Source organism: Onychomys torridus, chromosome 23 (genome assembly GCF_903995425.1).
Source record: "Onychomys torridus chromosome 23, mOncTor1.1, whole genome shotgun sequence".
Lineage (NCBI taxonomy): Eukaryota > Metazoa > Chordata > Mammalia > Rodentia > Cricetidae > Onychomys > Onychomys torridus.
Window position 1 is genome coordinate 25817660 of NC_050465.1, and position 20718 is coordinate 25838377.

At 45.4% G+C, this 20718-nt stretch overlaps 1 protein-coding gene across 2 annotated transcripts; it reads right to left on the reverse strand.

Annotated features, from left to right (window-relative positions):
* Positions 1-88: 88 nt before the first annotated feature.
* On the reverse strand, positions 89-19803 carry LOC118573380 (myosin regulatory light chain 12B). Of its 2 annotated transcripts, none has more exons than XM_036173674.1 (4): positions 19699-19803; positions 4368-4576; positions 1978-2139; positions 89-574 (listed from the first exon to the last, which is right to left on the reverse strand). In XM_036173674.1, the coding sequence occupies exons 2-4, from the start codon at positions 4549-4551 to the stop codon at positions 402-404; spliced, it is 519 nt and encodes a 172-aa protein (XP_036029567.1). In that variant the 5' UTR covers positions 4552-4576; positions 19699-19803; the 3' UTR covers positions 89-401. The 2 variants fall into 2 exon arrangements, with proteins under 2 accessions (XP_036029567.1, XP_036029569.1); XM_036173676.1 differs by having other exon boundaries at positions 19720-19797.
* Between the last annotated feature and the right edge of the window lie 915 nt (positions 19804-20718).

The window sequence follows — 20718 nt, forward strand, 5'->3', positions numbered from 1 at the left end:
ATACTTTCTACGAAGTTGGAAACTTGAAGAAAGGACTACCCCAAACTATCACTCATTTGTTTTATACTCCACTTGAGTCAGCATAATCTTTATTTCAAAATAACATTTTTATTATATAAAAATGTAAAAAATCCAGCAAAACCAGAAATACGGATGTATTTTCCTGGGCTTTCACATTTGTTGATTTTTATTCGCATCTCATTTTCAACACAATTTACAACATTGTCCCCATTTCCAGTCTGATTATACAAGAGCTAATGAAAGAAAGGCCGGAAATAAATACATTAAAAAAGAGGCAAAGCTGTGAAACTCAGTGGCATGCAGTAGGTCCTAAGAAGGGGGAGAAGTGTCTGAGAAAGGAAGTGAGCAAGGTAACGCCGGAGAAGTTTCCGTGAAGCTCTTCAGTCGTCCTTGTCTTTCGCTCCGTGCTTGAGGATGCGTGTGAACTCGATGTAGTTGAAATTCCCCTTTTTGTCAATGGGGGCCTCCCTGTACAGCTCGTCCACTTCCTCATCTGTGAACCGATCGCCCATGGTGGTCAGCAGCTCCCTCAGGTAATCCTCCTGGATGGTGCCTGGAGAGAAACAAAACATGAACTCACAAATACTTCATTGCACGATTCTACATCAATCCAGCCTTATGTTTCAGCAAAGTCGTCATCTACTACACTGCTGTGGATATCGCTCTGTATAAATAAAATGCTGATTGGCCAGTAGCCAGGCAGGAAGTATAGGCGGGACAGCAGAGAGGAGAATTCTGGGAAGTGGAAGGCTGAGGCAGAGACACTGCCAGCTGCCACCATGACAAACGAGATGTAAGGTACCAGTAAGCCACAAGGCACGTGTCAACTTATAGACTAATAGAAATGGGTTAATTTAAGATAGAAGAACTAGACAGCAAGAAGCCTGCTGCAGCCATACAGTTTGTAAGCAGTGTAAGTCTCTGTGTGTTTACTTGATTGGGTCTGAGCAGCTGCAGGACTGGCGGGTGAGAGAGTTTTGTCCTGACCTGGGCCAGGCAGGACCAGGAAAACTCTAGCTGCACTACACACTACAGCCACGGCACACGTAACTGCACCACTGCTTCCCAATCACTTCCAAGGTTTTTATTAATACTAAATTACTTTAAAAGCTTCAAAACAGCGAGATGGCTCAGTGGTTAAGAGCACAGGCTGCTCTTTCAGAGGTCCTGGGGTTTGATTCCCAGCACCCAGAGTGGCTCACAATCATCTGTGACTTCAGTTTCAAAGGATCTTATGTTCTCTTCTGACCCCTGATGGCACCAGGTACGTACTTGGTAACACACACACTCACACACACACACAAAAGAAAAGCAAATCTTTTTAAAAACCACAGTAGAGAAATATGAAGTTAAGTAAAAATTAAGTGGTAGCTGCCCAGAACAAAAGGCAGTGTCACCCAGAGCAGTGGTTCAGGGAGAAGAGCATGGCCAGGAATGGGGAAGTCAGAGACAATCGAGGGAGACTCCAGGGGATGCGTGAGGCCAAGCAGGGGACAAGGAGAAACGATGAAGAAAGAAGGCAAAGGAGAAAGGTGAAACTTGAAAGGCTTTCACAAGAAAGCCCGCTTCTCCAAAGGGCAGGAAAATGAAGACAAAACAGAGCAAAGCCCTGAGGTAACCCCAGGGACACACACAGAACACTTCAAATGCTCACACTATTAACTATGCCTTTTAGTGAAACCAGGTTCTCTGAAAGAATAGTTTTCATTCTCTAAGATTTTATAATGGACCCTAAATTCTTATGATGTTTCCAGGAAGCTTGAAGCCAAATTCCAAGGTGAACAAGATAAGCTGCAGTTTTATGACTTACAACAGAAATGTGGCAAGGACATTGCTGGTGTATTGCCCATTTTAAAGCAACAGGACTTTCTTTTTGTTTTAATTAGAAGAAATGTTTTGTACTTTAAAAATATGTCCTAAAATGAGGCTGGACACAAACATGCTAGCAGCATTTACCCGTTGCTTCCTCATCAAAGCAAGCGAAGGCATTTCTGATGACATCTTCGGGGTCTGTGCCATTCAACTTCTCACCAAACATGGTGAGGAACATGGTGAAGTTGATGGGGCCCGGGGCCTCATTCATCATGGCATCCAGGTAGGCGTCGGTGGGATTCTTCCCTGTAAGAGTGCACATTCAGACAAAGGAGAAAACCAGTTCATTTGGATCATCCGGCTACCAAACATGTTTTTGAAATTTTTTTATTGCATTATTGTGTGTGCATGCACCGTATCCCATGTGTGGAGGTCTGAGGACAAAAAACTTTCAGGAGCTGGTTCTCTCTTTCCACAAGGGCTCCAGGGATCAAACCTCACAAGCTTAAGACATAAGTACCTTTCCATGCTAAGCCATCTTGCCAGCATTTTTACCACTTTTCGTTAAAAATTAAAGAACACATTAAAAAAAAAAACCTCAAAAGTCTCAAGTTTTGACGGAAACATCACACTCATATGTTGTGTGAGTCTATATTGGTTCATCAGGGGTTGTTAATTTAATACCAGCTATTAAAAAAAATCAACACTAATATTTCCAATTATGATACAGTTGCATGTGAATTGGTATGCTTCAAAATTATTTATAAGCTGATCATTTGGGTTAAAACTACCAGGTCAGTTTGGGACTGGGAACAACTTCTGAACGGTATTAAAGAAAGCAGGGTCAGCTCCAGGTCCTTCTGCATGAGGCTGTCTGGAGTCTTCTTTTGCTCTTTTTTTTTTTTTTTTGAGGGGGGCGGTCCTCTACCAGGTTGGCCTCAGATCCTCAGAGAATCTCCTGTCTCATCCCCCTGCATGCTGACGGATGAGAGACTGCATGTATGAGCCACCATGCTAGACTTGAACTAGGGTGCTCAGTCTTGTTTGTAAACAGAAACCTGGATCTCAGCTCCTACTGAAAACGATTCTTAGGATGGCAGCTAGACATCTCCAGTTCTCCTCACAGGAAAGATCTGACACCCAGTTCACAAACTGGCCTGGAGAAGTGGAAGAACTGGAACACGGGCCCATACAGCCTCCTTTAATCTGAACCTGTGAGAGGGGCTGGCTAAAGTCAGGATCTCAAAGGTCCCATCAAACACAGAGCTGACATACACAAAACGGGTATGTTGGCTGGCTCTGCAGATCTAAGGCAGCATCTTAGAACTACAACAGACTAAGAACTGATGACAGTCCAGTCTAGAACCGGGGTGACATTTAAGGAATGCGTGGACGGCTATGTCGTTGCATGGCAACCCTACCTCACTACACCTACTTAACTCTGCACTACAGGAACCTCGGAGCGGGTAAAAGTAAAAACCCACTTCCCTGTTTGCAGATCAAACCCAACTCTCTTGTGTACTCTGGGCATAGAGGGCAGGGATATCTGTAACCCAAAGATTCAAGAGAGTTTTCGGAGTGAAATAGGAATCTAAAATGGATCTTTAAAAAAAAAAAAAGTGTGTATCTGGGGTGGGGATGTGGGTGGGTGTAGGGGTGTGGGTGGGTGGGGGTGTAGGGGTGTGGTGAGGCGGTGGCGTACATCTTTAATCCTAGCACTCGGGAAATAGAGGCAGGTCTGGTTTATAGAGCGAGTTCTAGGACAACTACTACAGAAACCACCAAAAAACGAAACAAAGTGTGTGCGTGTCTGTTGGCCAGTGCTGTGGAGCACATGTGGATGACAGAGGACAATGTCCAAGGGTCAGGTCTCTCCATCCTGGGGCTCCCACTGAAGTCACCAGGCTTGGCAGCATGCACCTTTACCTGCTAAGTAATCTCATCAACCCCCGCTATGGTTTTTAGGGAAAAAAAATTCAATTCCTTCCTTCCTTCCTTCCTTCCTTCCTTCCTTCCTTCCTTCCTTCCTTCCTTCCTTCCTCCCTCCCTCCCTCCCTCCCTCCCTCCCTCCCTCCCTCCCTCCCTCCCTTCCCTTTCTTTCTAAATTATAAAAGCATTATTGTGGAAATCTCTTTTCCAGGGGTCCATTTTTGAGCAACACTGTCCTTCCTTCCCAGGCAGCCATGTTAGTTAGGAGGTATCCCTTTGTCCCTTTGTTCATGACCTGTCTTCCATTCACAGGATATTACCCACAGTGTATTATTTGCTGTATTTGTTACTATGACTTCTGATCTTTTGCACATAGCCACCAGCATGCACGCACGTGCACACACACAGACACAATCTACTTAGCTAACAGGAACAGTACCTGCCAGGTTCCCCCATTAGAGCTGATCCCCCTCACACCGGGCCCAGTCCTGAAAAGGCCCCTCCCACACCTCAAAGTTTTCAAAGGCTGTTTGGGACAAGAACTGAATCACAAACAAATGAGTTGGGATGGATTATCATCAGGGACAATGCACACAAAAGGCTACCTAGAGAAGCCAGCATGTCATGCAAGTCTTCCTTGTCAATGAAGCCATCCCGGTTCTGGTCGATCATGTTGAAGGCCTCTTTGAACTCTTGGATCTGGGACTGGTCAAACATGGCGAACACATTGGATGTTGCGCGCTGAGGGCGCTTCTTGGTGGTTTTGGTCTTGGCCTTTTTGCTCGACATGGTGGTGGTCTAAATCTGGAATTAACTGAACAACAACAAAAAATACGTAATACATAAAGCAAAAATGGAACACATACACCGCCCCTTAAAGTTAGTGAATAAAAAATTATCTTTCTTTATCTTTCTTTCTCTGTGAGTCTCCCGATGTAGTCCTGGCTGGCCTGGACTCCCAAATGCTGAGATTGAAGTTTCGTGTCACTATGCCCAGCTAGAGTAAAAGCATCTTAATATAGAAATTTACTTCAATAGGGCAGGAGTAAGTACATCCAAGCTTTATTTTCAATGTGACAGTTGAAGTGGATTTAAAAAGTACAGGTTAATAGAACTTATCGATGTATTTTGCATCACATCTCCCAAGACTTTTTCTTTCTTTTTTTGTTTTTTTTGAGACAGTATGGGTACCTCTGTGTAGCCCTGGCTGTCCTGGAACTCACTCTGTAGACCAGGCCTGCCTCTGCCTCCTGAGTGCTGGGATTAAAAGTGTGCACCATCACTGCCCAGCAAGACTAATTTCTTTTAAAGATTTAGCTTTTATTTTTAAATTACGTATGTGTGTGTTCATGTCTGTGTTGGTATGTGCACATGAGTACAGGTGCCCACGGAGGCCAGAGAGGTGTTGGGCCCCTGAAGTTGCAGTTATAGGTAATTGTAAAAGCTCCCATGTGAGTTCAGGACCCAAACTCAGGTCTTCTGCAGGAGCAGTGTGTGCTCCTGACTACTGAGCCATATCTCTAGCCCCAAGACTAATTTTTGTTTGTTTTTTGAAATAGTGTTTCTCTGTGTAGCTCTGGCTGTCCTGGAACTCACTCGTAGACTAGGCTGGACTCCAACCTGGAGATCTACCTGCCTCCGCCTCCCAAGTGCTGGGATTAAAGGGTTATGCAACTACCACCCAGCTCCCAAGACTAATTTTTATCCATTGGACTTTATAGAAATATATAAAACAGGGGCTGGAGAGATGGCTCAGCAGTTAAGAACAATTCCAGAGGACTGGAGTTCAATTCCTAGGCACCTACATGGCAGTTCACAGCTGTCTGTAACTCCAGTCCCAGGGGATCTGACACCCTAACCCAGATATGCAGGCAAAACACCAACACATAGAAAATAAAATAAATAAATCATTAAAAAATATAATTAACAATAACAGGTAGCTGAGTACTATGTGCCAAGCATGTCTGTCTCCGAAGGTACAAGTTTCCCTCACACAAACCTCTTTCTCTTGCTAGGTTCCATTTTCCCATTTATCCCTTACAACAACCAAACGTGACCAGAACTTTTATTATTTCCACTTTACTACCAATATGAAATAATCTTTAGAACCCCAGTTTGCACCATCAAAACATACTATTATAATGTACAGTGTGAACGAAGTGGATAGTGTGCACAGGACGAAGATAGCCAGATATGGTGCTCGCCTTTAAAATACATCATCCAAACCCAATTTCCTCTTGTAGGTATCCGAGCTGGCCCTGCACTTCCCTCATTTGACAACTCTGCACATCAGTTACTAGTTAACTGCTCTCACTTCCTCATCTTCCCAATCATTTCTAGAACTTCCACAAATGGCTTTGGTGTTACCCTCTAACACTCTACTGATGGCCATCAGCAATTTAACTGTCAAACAGAATAATTTCCATTTTTTTAAAATACAGGGTCTCATGTAGTTCAGGCTGGTACTGAATTCACCAAGTAGCTGAGGATGACCTAAACTCCTGAGTTCCCACCTGTCTCTGGAGTGCTGAGATTATAGGCATGGTATAGATCCTGGCTGCATTTAAAATCATGTAAATACTGCATGTAACTTGACAGATATCATATACAATGGTGTATACCATACAGTCTTGGTCTGCAACAGGCTATTCTACCTGGCTTTGTGTAAGTAAACTCTATGGTGTTTGCAGAGCAATGAGACTGCCTAACAAAGGAACTCTCAGAATGCATCCCCATTACTAGACAGTGTGCAACTGCAGATAAGACCCAATACTATGCACTTTGAGTTAGAAGTTAAGTTCAAATCTAAGTCACAGATGACTAGCTATACATAACTTTGAAATCTTACAGATATCAGGGCAGTTTTTTTAGAAATATTTTTGAGCTTTTATTATTTTTATATGTAGAGTATTTGCCTTCTTGTACAGTCTGTGCACATGTGTCCAGTGCCCATGGAGGCCAGAAGAGGGTGCTGGGTCCTCCTGGACTGGAGTTACAGATTCATGTGCATCTCCATGTGCTGCTGGGAATTGAACTCAGGTTCTCTAGAAGAGTAGCCAGTGTTCTTAACCAATAAGCCATCTCTTTAGTCCCTGAGGCCAACTTTTAAAAACATTATTAGTAGTAGTATGGGTGTTTTGCTTGCATGTAGTTGATACACCACATGTGTGCAGTGCCAGACCCCCTGGAACTGGAGTTATATATGGTTGTGAGTTTCCCGTGTGGGTACGGGCAATCAAATTCAGGTTCTTTGGAAGAGTAGTCAGTGCTCTTAACCACTGAGTCACTTCTTCAGCTCCAATTATGATGATGATAATGACTATGATGTGTGTCTGAAAGTGCAGGGGAGTGTGTGGAAGGGAGAGGCCAACTTTCAGGAACTGTTTCTCTCCTTCCACTGTGGGATCTAGGATCAAACTCAAGTTGTCAGGCTTGCATGGCAAGTGCTTTTTACCCACTGAGTAATCTCACCTGCCCATGGCAACTTTTGATCTAGTGTTTTATTATATCTCTACAACTGCCCTATGAGATAGGCACTGCCTAAGTTAAAAAAAAAAAATCAATGTTCCTGTGTATTAAATAATTCAAGGTTGTTCAAAGGGAGGTATATATAACCTTTGCCCTTAGCTCCTGGAATGTGATCTCTAGGCTCCCTGATATTTACTGTCTTAGGTCACAAGGATGATCTAACTATGAGTTATGATGGAAGATTATGGTCGTATGGTATCAGCTTGACTTCTACCAGGGCTGGACACTGAGGTCAGACATGTGGAGAGTTGAGTATACCCACACAATAAGTCCTAATGTCCCTGATAGGCAGTTTCTGCATGCTGTGACCCATCACTGCTAGGAGGAGGTGACACTATGACTTCACTAGGACAGACACCTGAAGCTCTGTGTTAGGAACCCTCCTGGATGCTGCCCTGCAGGGAGAACCGAGGCTTTCAGTGAGATCCAGCAAATCATCAAACCTGAACATGGTCGCAGGGACACCTAAACTTATAACTGGTGTGAGAAGTGAGGACAGCATTGGGACGACTCCCATCGGTAGGCCCAGATGGAGAGGGTTTATTTTATCTTACAAGCCTCAGGTCATACTCCATCACCAAGGGAAGTCAGGGCAGGAACTCAAGTCCAGACATTGGAGTGGTGCTGCTTACTGGCTTGCTCCTTACAGCTTGCTCAGTGTGCTTTCTTATACAACCCAGGACCACCCACAGTGAGCGGGGCGTCCCACATTAATCATTAGTCAAAACAATACTTCACAGACTGGACTACAGGCCAATCTGATGGAGACATATTTTCAATTAAGATTTCCTCTTTCCAGATTATGTCTAGGTTTGTGTCAAGTTGATAAAAACCAACCAGCACTGTAACCATGTTAGTTGTCAACAAAAGGAACTTGGGCTTTGGACTTTCTATAAAGATAATATTTATTCTCTTCCGTCAATCTAAAACACGCTCCCAAAGCGTACTGCTTAGTACGGTTTTGAAGTACTCTAGTTTCACGGTCCTGACTCTCAACAATCCAGTGCCTTGCCTTCTCCACGTAACTGTCCTGAATAAATGTCAATTTCCTTCTCCTCCCTGTAATTTAGCTTGATATCTGACTGTAGTTATATTCAAAGTTAAATGAAAAAGAGAATGTGGGGGTTGGAGATTTAGCTCAGTAGTAGAGAGCTTGCCTAGCAAGCGCAAGGCCCTGGGTTCGATCCTCACCCCTGGCAAAAAAAAAAAAAAAAAAAAAAAAAAAAAAAAGAAAGAAAAAAGAAAAAGAAAAAGAGAATGTGATCACTAGCAAGGCACTGACTTTTCTCCCTTTGGCCTTCTTTTTTTTTTCTGGCTGCTGCTGCCGCTGCTGTGGCCTTGTCTTAGTTAGGATTACAACCTTGGTGATAAAACATCATGACCAAGCAGGATGGGGAGGAAAGGGTTTATCTGGCTTACACATGGGGCAGGAACCTGGAGGCGGGAGCTGATGCAAAGGCCATGAACAGGTGCTGCTCACTGGCTTACTTGCTCAGCCCAATTTCTTGTAGAACCCAGGACAACCAGCCCAGGGATTGTTGTGGGATATTACATCACACTATGACACTCAGAGACTGTTGATAAAATTAACCTTGAATCCAGGGCAGAGCCAGCGACTGGCTGACAGGAATTAGCCATTGAGAAGCCAGGAATTTACATAAGATAAAAGTCTTGGGGTTGGGGATTTAGCTCAGTGATAGAGCACTTGCCTAGGAAGCGCACGGCCCGGGTTCGACCCTCAACTCAAAAAAAAAAAAAGTCTTATTTCAAGATTTAATAAATATTAGTAGTCTGAAGGCATAGATAAGCTCTACGAACCAATCATATTGCAAACTCACTAAAGAGTAACATTTAAAAAATAATTTGCGGGTTGGAGAGATGGCTCAGTGGTTAAGAGCACTGACTGCTCTTCCAGAGGTCCTGAGTTCAATTCCCAGCAACCACATGGTGGCTCACAACCATCTGTAAGGAGATCTGGTGCCCCTCTTCTGGCCTGCAGGGACACAAGCAGGCAGAATACTGTATACATAATAAATAATAAGTTTAAAAAAATAATTTGCCAATTGTATCATGTTGAAATATCCTACATTAAACACTTTTGAGGTTAATTAGAGTTCAAGACGGTAATGCAAGATAGGGCTAAATGCAAGGATCAGATTAGGGAGCTTGGTTAGTGAAAAAGAACAGGTGGGGGGCAGCAGTCTGATGCTCAAATGAAGGAGGAGGGGAAGGAGGAGGCTGAGAGGTAAGAATGCAATTACTAACCAGCCTTTATCAAAATATGTGGTAGAACAAGCAGCCGACTGTAACAGCACTCTCAGTTCTCTCTAAGATTTTTTGGTACAACTCTCTTATGTCTTGGGTATGTACTGCCTTTTTCCTAAGCATTCCTTCCTTAATACTTGTGTTTAAATCACTATTAAAAGTGTTTGTTAGCCGGGCAGTGGTGGCGCACGCCTTTAATCCCAGCACTCGGGAGGCAGAGGTAGGCGTATCTCTGTGGGTTCGAGGCCAGACTGGTCTACAGAGTGAGTTCTAGCTACACAGAGAAACCCTGTCTCGAGGAAAAAAAAAAGTGTTTGTGTACCCACACAAATGTGTGTGGAGGTTGGAGGTCGAGGGTGGGTGTCTTCCTCAAATGCTTTCTACTTTAATTTTTGAGGCAGGGTCTCTCACTGTACCTGGAGAATTCACTGACTCCAGGGATCCCTGCCACTTTGCCTCCCTAGCACCAGGAGTTTATGAGTACTCATGTGTCTTTTTATGTGCGGGCGAGGGATCTGAACTCACAGCCTCATGCTTGCATGGCCAAGCACTTTACTGAGTGCTAAAACTGTTTAAGAAACCCAACTTTGAGCCAAGCATGGTGGCATGGTGGCACATGCCTTTAATCCTAGCACTCAAGAGACAGAGGCAGGTGGAACTTTATGAGTTTGAGCCAGCCTGGTTTACAGAATGAGTTCTAGGACAGCCAGGGATACATGGTGAGATCCTGTCTCAAACAACCATCACCACCAGAAACCCAACTTTGTTACACATACATACATACATACTTTCTCTCTCTCTCCCTCTCACATACACAATCCACATATGTTGTTTAGGGTCGTACTATGTAGCCCTGGCTGACTCTGAATTTATGATCCTCTTGTCTCTGTCTCCTAAGTGCTGGGAGTTTTAGATTTCTTAGCTGGGGATAGAATTCAGTGGTAGAGTACTTGCCAAGATGTTCAAGGTCCTGGGTTCAAACCCCAGAAGTATTTTATATATGTGTATAACTATAAAAACTAAACATACACATCAGCTGAAAAGTGAGCAAAGTATCCAAACTGCCGATCTGAAGAGAAGTATGGTCCAGGAGAAAACAGCCCTTTCCCCCTGCTTTCTGAGACAACTCTCTTGGCTTCCTCGACTTTCTCACCTCCTACTCACTCTTCAGCCCACAGCAAGCTGGCCATCTCTGTCACAGCAACTGCTCCGAGCTGACAACCTCAGGAAGTCTTCCAGGGCCTGTCTACTGTGTTCGGCACTGTTTATGCTGGACTGGGGGATGCTGTACTCCGCATGTATGGTCTCAGATCTACTTCCAGGACTGGCCCTCCTGGATTGTCTTCTACTTTGATCTCCACTCACTTACGCAGGTTCCTCACGTCCTGGCATTTCTGACAGGGTTTCACTAGCCATTCAAGGCTGGTATAGGGTTTTCCAAGCTTGGGCTTCCACAGTGCTGGGATCATGGCATCACACCTGGCTCTTATGTAGAATGTTTTTATAGCCTCTAAGCCAGTCTCTGCCTCTTAGTTGCATCAAAATTTCCCTACATGGCTTAAAAGCTCTTCCTTGGATGATCTCAACTCTCACTGTTCTGGCTCAGAGGCCTACACCTCCAGGCTAGCACGTCACCTTGAACTTCAGATTCATATCCGACTGCCTAGGAAACGCCCATTTGGACATTCCACAGACACCGCAAAGTCAACATGCTGAAAACCGAGTCCATTATCCTCTCTCTCAACTTTCCCGACTTCCGGATTTCTCAGTCTACCCACTCACCCAGCCAGGAAGCCAAGTCATCCTCCACAAATCCCTCCCTAATAAATCCCTCCTGTCTCTTAAATAGTCTCAGATGTGCTCATCTTCCTCCTTTCTGACACCACAGAGAGCCCCATCTTCATCATTCACGTAGACTAAATTCCAGCTTGAGACAGAGCGACCTCACATTCCTGATCCTGCCTCTCCAGTGTGGGCATCACAAGCATGTGCTACCATACTTGGCTTTTTTTTACCATTGTGTGTGCCCACACATGCAGATGGCTGGATGTCAGAGGCAACATTTGAGATTTGAGAACCGGTTTCCTCCCGCCACAAGGGTTCTGGGATCAAACACAGGCTGCCAGACTTGGCAGAAACAGCCTTTATGCACTGAGACATTTCTTCAGCCTTATGTATACCTATTTTATATATATATCTTTATTATCAGAAGAAAAGGAGTCACAAGCAGAAAAAGTTTAAGATGCTCTGCATTAAATCAAACTGCTCAACTTCCAAATGATGCAGCTGAAGACCAGACATTAAATAACCCCGTCAGGATCAGCCATACTCAAACCCCATTGGACTCCCTATGTCGTGCTAACCTCTCTTCTGGTTAGTTTAACTCACTTGAAACCTTTCCAAGTTGCCAACAGAGACAAACATGGGGTTCTGAGCAACAATTCTTCTCTACATTCAGATCACAGATAAGTAGACTTTTCATATAAATCCAAATGATAGCAGAGAACCAAAGGATGGTAGGACTGCACAGTGAGCGACGGACAGGCAGAAGGTAAACCCTGGGATACACAGTGCAGCAGGTCAGATACATAATAATAGCTTCTATTAGACATGATTTAACAGAGAAACCTTTATGGTCAATTACCAATAGAGTGTTTTGTGTGTGGGGACTCATCTAACCCAACTCTTTACCCTTAGACTACAGTTACAGATGAAAATATTCACAATAAAACATAGCCCAGGGTGTAAATTACCTGTAATAAAAAACAAAACACATTGCTCTTCAAACACTTTACTATTCTCTACATTCCTAATGCAGTGAACTAAGGGTGCTTGTGTTCTCAGGCCACACTGTGGGCAGGGGTGCAGGAAGGAGCTGACCACAGGCAGGGGTGCAGGAAGCTGACCATGAACAGAGATGCAGGGAGCTGACCCTGGGCAGGGATGCAGGGAGCTGGCTTCACAAGTGATGTAAATGTCTGATATCCAAGTCAAAGTGAGGGCTTTGTATATAATCTTGTATTAGGTTAGAACTTTCTTATTTAGACAAAAGGGGGAGATGTAGTGGATAGCCATCCCAGCATTGGCCTGGAAGTTCCAACTCCCACTGAGGCTTCAGTAATGGTCTCGCCCACAAGGCGGGGCAGAGGAGGAAGCGGAAGACCCAGGATTGGGAGGAGGGCTCTCTCTTGGTTCTGGGACGCTGGACGCAGGAGGTAGACCGAGCAGAGTTCTCCAGAGAACACCGCCAGACTGCGCCATACCTTTGCCAGACCCTACAACCTATCCCTTCATTTGTAAGTTACCCCACAAAATAAACCCCCCTTTTAACTACGTGGAGTGGCCTTAATAATTTCACCAATATCTGGCGCCAATAGGAACATATCATTAACGAGCAGAAACCTATGAGTTTCATTCTGCCTGCAAGGCTTCCCCAGGCTTGGAAAGATGCTCAGAGCACAAGTTGCAGAGGCCTGTGGCTTCCAATACCCCTGTGATGCTTTCCCAAGTATTTGTTATCACCATATGGATAATAAACACTGCTCTGCCAGCAGTAGGTCATGTATCAGTCATCTCTGAAGTTTATAAAAAATGATGCCTGAGTCTTAGTCAACCCTAACAGAAAGAGGATGTTGGGAGGAGGGAGGCCAAGAATTTAGTTTTTAAAATGCACTGGGTGGGAGCTGAGAAAGGGTTCATTGGTTAGGAGCACTTGTTGCTCTTGCAGAGGACCAGGGGTTGATTCCTAGCACTCACATGGAGGCTCACAACTACAGTCTGTGACTACAGAGCCTGTGTCTCTTGTCCCAGGGGACCTGACACCATCTTCTGACTTCCACAGGGATCAGGTATGCTCATGGTGCGCAGATATACATGCAGGCAAAACACTCATAATCATGAGATAATAAAATAAATAAAATTTTATAAATGCACTTCGTACAGCTAAGGTTGAAACCACCTAGTCCACTCTGGCTGTAAATATGTCCAGTTTCTCTGGCTTCTCAAAGTTGGTCATTATGAGTAAATGGAGATGCAGGAGGCCTGGATTCTAATTCCAGTTCTGACATGAGTGGTTGCTTGACCTTTGGCCAGTCTAGCTATTCCAGACCCCATTTTCCTCATCCATCTAAGAGGTGGCTCATGGGCTAGGAAGGTGGCTCAGCTGGTGCTTACCCTTTGAGCATGAGGACCTGAGTTTGAGCCTAGAATTCCTGTCTGGTGATGCATGCAGGCCAGTGGGAGATGATGTCTTAAAAAGGTGAACACACCTTAAAGAGGATACCAGAGAAGTCCTCTGGCCTGCACATGCATGTGCACATACATACATATACTAAGAGGCAGCTCATATCCAATAACTGGCAGCCAGCAAATTACATGCAGTCTGTAGGAGGGTTTGTTTAGTACCCTCCAAGACAGCCTTTAATAATGTTCCTTCAAAAATTAGCTTGATGTTTAAAATGTGACTTACTTAAAAATCCAAATTTTAGATAACTTGAATGACTGCAGAATGAACTAGACTAGCATCCCCCTCCCTACCCCCCTCCAAGTTCATGCTACCTGCATGGTTCCTGACGGCACTGAACTTCCTTCCCCCTCTTACCAAGGGGGTAGTGCTGGGGATGTCTTTCTGAATGTGTTGCTCTGGTTGATAAATGAAACACCGATTGGCCAGTAGCCAGGCAGGAAGTATAGTCCCAGGTGGGATAAGGAGAGAGGAGAATTCTGGGAAGACTGGGTCAGGAGTTGCCAGCCAGACAGAGAGGAAGTGAGATGTAAAAGTACCGGTAAGCCACAAGCCACGTGGCAATTTACAGATTAATAGAAATGGGTTAATTTAAGATATAAGCACTGGATAGCAGGAAGCCTGAGCCATTAGGCCAAACAGTTTAAATAATATAAGTGTCTGTGTTTATTTGGGTCTGAGTTGCTGCAAGCCAGGGCAGGACTGGAGATAACTCCCGCTGCAGAGTAGGGAGACTCCAAGATGACTCTCACACAGCTGTCATTGTCCAGCTACCCAAATGTGAAAAGAGTGACCCATGAACAACAGAGCAAATGGTGGCGGTGAACTGTCACAACAGACATTACACCCCTTGCTTGCTCTGCTGGGAGTCAATAGGTAGATGCTAGAACCAGGCAGCTGGGAGCTGAGGCCTCCTACCAATAGCCAGCAGCAACTGGCCAGCCACGTGCATCAGCCTGCCGCATTGGAGACAATCCTCCTTCAGATAAAGGACAACCACACCACACTAAACTGCTTGGAGAGTCTTGGCTTTTAAAGACTGGAATTTATTAGCCAGGTGTGGTGGCACACCCCTCCGATTCCAGTACTCTGGAGACAGATCTCTTAATTAAATTCAAGGTCAGCCACAGTTAAGTTCCAGGACAGCCAGGGCTATCAGATCCTGTCTCAAAAACATAAACAACAATGAAACCCCAGGTATTGCCTTATAGATGCTCAAAACAAACTGAAGAGTATCAATGGAAGGGCAGCAATGCACTGTTATGTGATTTCTTTAATAATAACGAGGTTTCAAGATTAGAGCCACAGAATTCTAGAGAGTTCAAATGGACCAGCCAGGTGATGAGGGCATTCCCCCCCTCCTCTCCTTTCTTTTCTTTCTTCCTTCCTTTCTTTTTTTGTTTGTTTTTCGAGACAGGGTTTCTCTGTGTAGCTTTGCGCCTTTCCTGGAACTCGCTTTGTAGACCAGGCTGGCCTCGAATTCACAAAGATCCACCTGCCTCTGCTTCCCAAATGCTGGGATTAAAGGTGTGTGCCACCACCACCCGGCCAACAAGGGCATTTTCTGTTTCGTGTTAAGAAGATGTGACCAAGACAGAATTTCCGCTCTAGTTTGGCAGATCCTCTTAAACACAAGTCTCCTCTCCGTCACCACATCCTACATCCTGCTCCTCTACTGCTTTGCAGGTTTTTCTTGCTTTCTAATTGCAGCTTTCTTCAAAGTTCTATGCTTAAACGTGCTTAAATACTGGTTGAAAAAACTTGTATCACAAAGGTACCACTCAAGCTGGGTGTGGTGCTTCCCATCTGTAATCCCAGCACTCTCCAGGCTGAGGCAAGAGGATTGCCACAGCTCAGGGCTAGCCTGAGCTACACAGTGAGTCCCAGACCAGCCTGGTTACAGAATGAGGTTTTTGTCCCAAAAACTGAACCAAATGACACAAACCATAAAATCGAAAAATAAAAGCTATCACTCCATTCGAGTCAATTAGGGAGAAAAGGGTAGAACTGGCTTTGAGGGCAAAGGAGTCCAAGGCGGGTGTTCAGCACCCACTTTGAAGGGGTTGGGGAATCACAAGCACCTGTAACTCCAGCTCCAGGGGATCCAACGCCCCTGGCCTCTGTGGGTACCTGTATTCACTCATTCACATGTACACACCCCACCTCGTACACATTATTAAAAATGAATCTTTATAAAACAGAGTTTTAGTCAAGTCAAACACACACTAGAATGGTAGCTGAGCCACCAGGACAGACATCCCCGGTGGGGCTGTGGAGTGAGGGAGTGGAGTCTTCTTGTTTGGCAAGACAGTTCGTAAGCAGATTCACAGGCGGAGGAATTGGAAGTGAAAAGCACATAGCGGCTCCAGGGTCAAAACTGGTCTTTTTAAGTGCAGTTTCTTTAGCTTTCCCAAAGTCTGCTGGAATCTAGAAATTCCACACCGACTGCCATGCCTAGTTATTGTTCTTTCTAATTACGAGGATCAAATGACCGGACACAGGAACAACAGTCTGAAGCCAGCCAGCAACCAGAGAGGGTTTAGTCTATAATCAAATTAAAACACTTCACGAAATTAATCTCATAGACTTAGTGACATGTAATTGTTTTTATGCTACATACGTAGGTTTTTAAAAGTTCCATAATTATCTTTCTTTTTAAAGAGCCAAACCCAGTTTTTACAACTTTTCTTAACACCAGGCGAACTTCCCCATAGGTATGTTTTCACACTGCCACATACACATACAAGTGTCCTGATATCCCTATCATTTCTAAAACGTACAAATCTAATGACTTCTGTAACTGTGTATGCTCATGTAATAACCCAAGTAGGTTACAAATGTTAACAGCATTCCAGGAAGTTCCCCGGAAGTCAACTGTGCACCCCACCCCGCCCCAGGCAAATCTTGGGTTTTTTTTATTTTTATTTTTTTTGGTTGTTGTTTTTTCTTTTCTGTCTTGAGACAAAGCCTTCCTACATAGCCCTGGCTGACTTCAACCTCAGAATCCTCGTGCCTCAGCTTCCAGGTGCTAGGGTTAGAGGTTATTACAGATTACCTTGGCCTGCTCTTGTCTTGAGTTTCTTTTAAATCAAATGACAAATGTATACTTGTACAGGCCTGGCTTCTTTCTTTTTTAAAGATTTATTTATTTATTTTATTTCATGTGTATAGGTGCTTTGCCTGCATGTGTAAGGATGCCAAATTCCTTGGAACTGGAGTTACAGACAGTTGTGAGCTGCCATGTGGGTGTTGGGAATTGAACCCAGGTCCTCTGGAAGGACAGTCAGTGCTGAGCCATCTCCCCAGCCCAGCCTGGAATCTTTTAATGCAGTATTTTTGAGACTGACCCACTGTGTTGAGTTTATGAGTGGTCTTCCTCCTCCTCTTTTAAAAAATGTTTTTGGGTGTGTGGGGGATCAAACCCAGGGCCTCAAACATATTGGGCAAGTGCTATACAACCAGTCCTTTATTCTTTCCTACTAATTAGTAGAATTACATTGCCAGTACAACTTACCAATATTTTTAATTTTTTATTTACAAAGGCTTTTTACAGCCTTTTGCCTTTCTACTTGGATTATAGAGTCTAGAAGACGAGCCTGCACATGGCAGGTGCCAAATAAATACTAGGACATACATATAATTAATTTCTTCCCATCAAAAACAAATTGCATACACAAATGTTCATGGGAAGGCAAGTGTTAGATTTGAGCACTCCTAAAATAAGGCTTTTTCTAGAGTCAGCATACATACACTTAGCCAGTCTCGTTGTCAAGAGATCCTTCACAAACTCCACGAGCTCCCCCTTGCTCAGTACTGGGAAAGAATAGTAACAGAGGACAAGCTACAGGTGTGCCAGGCTACCAGGCACTGGAGTGAGCATGTCACACACATTAATATTTAACCCTCACAATAGCTTATAATGTAGACTCTGTTGTTATCGCTACTTCCCATGAAGCTAGACAATGGTAGAATCCACTAGAGAATCCGGCCACAGGACGTGTCCACCAGCCCCTTGTGTCCTTTGTATCTGTAGCTGCCACATGCCCACCTTGAAAACTTGAGTTGAGGTGACTGGCAAGGCTAACGTGTACCTCAGGGCTCAGAAAATAATAATGACAACGGCAAGTATGACATTTGCCATGCTGAGCACTCTGAATTAAAGAAGCGCCTTTTAGGTCTCCCTGGCCTCCCTTCTCCTCCGTGCAGGCCCTCTCTCCCTTGTGAAGTCTGAGGAGGATCTGAGCATGGGAAGCACCTCCACGAAGAATGGAGCAGCTAGGGTTACTTTGTCTGGAAACAAATCTAGAGTTCATACCACACTCACAGCCCAAAGGAACTGTCCTTATATCCTGTTTTCCAAGCCAGGTTACTTCCTCTAAAAATGCCAACTTGCACCCACTCTCAGCCCCTTCGAGCTTGCTAAGACTCATTGGTTTTCCTGTCTTTCTCAACCTCTTGCAGAAAGTAAGTTTTGAATACCCTTCCTCCTGTTATCTGGCTACTGCCAGTGACTATGGACTCAGTGATCAACCTTCAGAGCGTAGAAGGAATTGGCATTGTCTGCCATGTGGAACTAGCCAGAGCCCAAAGATGCTGGTAACTAGGGTATAATAAAACTCATCTGTAGACAGCTGGTATCTTTCAACATTGGGAGAACAGGGACACTGGCCCCTTCCTTCGCTCTCCTAAGCTTAGCCACCATCACCTGGGGATCTGTCCTCCAGAGGCTGCTGCTCAGTAAACTCAGCCTCATAGAAGCATACACGAATGGAGAGGCAGCCATCAAAGAATTATTTAACTTAGCAGGAACAAGCAAAAAGCTGTGCACTCAAAAGTGATCAGGTGCCTCTGTGTGTGTGTGTGTGTGTGTGTGTGTGTGTTGTGTGTTGTGTGTAGTGTGTGAAGTGAGAGGGAGGACAGAGAAAACTGGTGGCATCAGATGCATTCCTCAAATGATGATCCCAGGGAAATGACCTCACCACTTTCCATGACCACAAACTAAAAGGGTTTTAGATGGTCTGGAGGGGTCTACTGAACTAGAAAATGCCGTGGCTTTTTCTCCAAACACACAGGACTACAGCAAAGCCATCTTTAACCAAAGCTGTCAACCCGATGCCCTAAACATCCGTTCTTCGTGTTAATTTTCTTATAGAGGAATTCAAGTGACTCCCTAAGACCTCTTACGCAATTCATTTCTCTTCAATTTCTCAATACACCTATAAAAAGTCCTAACTTAGCTAACTACCTTATTTTATTTTATGGGCTCTAGGCCCAGAACCTTTTATACAAGAACCCTACCCTTCCTCATTCCCAGCTATTATTCATTATTGTTCGCTCCATTCGGCTGGTCTCCCGTGCTTCCTGTACATATGATACGATACCCATCGAGCCGAAAAACACCCAGCACTTCCTCTTGGAGCCCTTGGTCGGTAAGTTCTCAGTTCTCTCCAGCTTTCTTTGAATCGTCCTTCTCTTACAATGAACTCAATCTTTGCAAGACACAGGGTTCAGTAAGACTGTATGGAAATCGGCCCGTTTTAGCCTTTGCTAACCACGAACTCCGTACAGACTGCCGGCTTCCTTAGGCAGGAACTGTGCACCAGCGGACTTCTCCTCCCCCAAAGCGTCTCCAACGGATGCGCGCAATGGGCGCTAACACACCGCTAGGACCTGAAGCCTGCAGCTGCGGCAGGTGCAGGCAGCCGGGTACCAGGTGTCAATCACCCAGAGGACGCCGGGCCTGTGCACAAGATCCGGAGGCCTCGGGCAGGATTCGCCAGCCCAGGACCTGCGCCAGGGCCTCATCCTGAACCGCCTCCTCTCCGCCAGCCTGACCGCCCCGCTGCCCGGAGGCTCCAGGCGCGGCCTGGGGGTACCGCGCGGGGCCGAGAGCCACTCACCAGCTCCGAGGATGCACGTACCAGAGGACACGACTGCGATCAGCTACTGCGACCAGCGGAGGGGTGCGGAGGGACCGTGGCGGCGCCGCACTTCCGGCCCGGGGGCGGGGCGGAAGGAGCACCCGCAAGCTCGGCGCTACCAACCGCGGCAAGGGGGTGCACAGGCTAGCATTTCGCGGGGCCCGGGGCCCGGCGGTCGGCGGCGGTGACGAGCCTGGTTGTGCGGCCCGACAAACTAAGCCTGGGTGTCCACGAGTACGCGTTCCCCGAGTCACCTGCACGGCATCCCCCTGCCGCAGCCGCCCCAGCCCGCCGGCCTCCCCGACTTCCAGCGCTGGTCCCGCGGCCCTTCCGCATTCCTCGGCGGAGGGCGGAGCGCCAGCGCTGGAATTTGACCCGGGTGGGCCGCGATCCGCCCTGGTTTTGGGGTCCCCTGGCGCCGGTGGCGGCCAGTCCGAGGTTGCTTGATTTAGCAAAGGGCAGTTGGCCTGATTGAACTGAGTTTTAGATAAACAGTTTTCTAGAGAAGGAATGTAATACGGAAGAGGGCGGTGGCTGAGCACTCCCCCGTGAGCTCCAAGAAACGCCTTCGCTGGTTCGAAACCGCACTCCAGCCAGCGTGCTCTTTACTTTCTCCCCAGTTACTTGCAAATTATCAGGGCTCAGCCAATGTCTGGTTCATTCAGCTTTCAGTCACAAGAAAAGGTTTGAGTTATTTTAAAGACAGGATAGAATTAAGAGCACAGGATTTGTTCTAGATGCTGTTCATGATTGTATTCTTACGGACAGTTTAGCCCCCTCATATTGGGATAATCTAGAAGAGTAGGACTATTTTGAAATAACGAAGGTAGTCAATTTGGCAGCAATGTTGATTAAGCACTTTTTCTTTCTTTCTTTCTTTCTTTCTCTCTCTCTCTCTCTCTCTCTCTCTCTCTCTCTCTCTCTCTCTCTCTTTTTTTTTTTTTTGCCTAAACGTGCCAGGTACTGGGGAGACAATTAAGAAGGTCTTCTCTCTGGAGT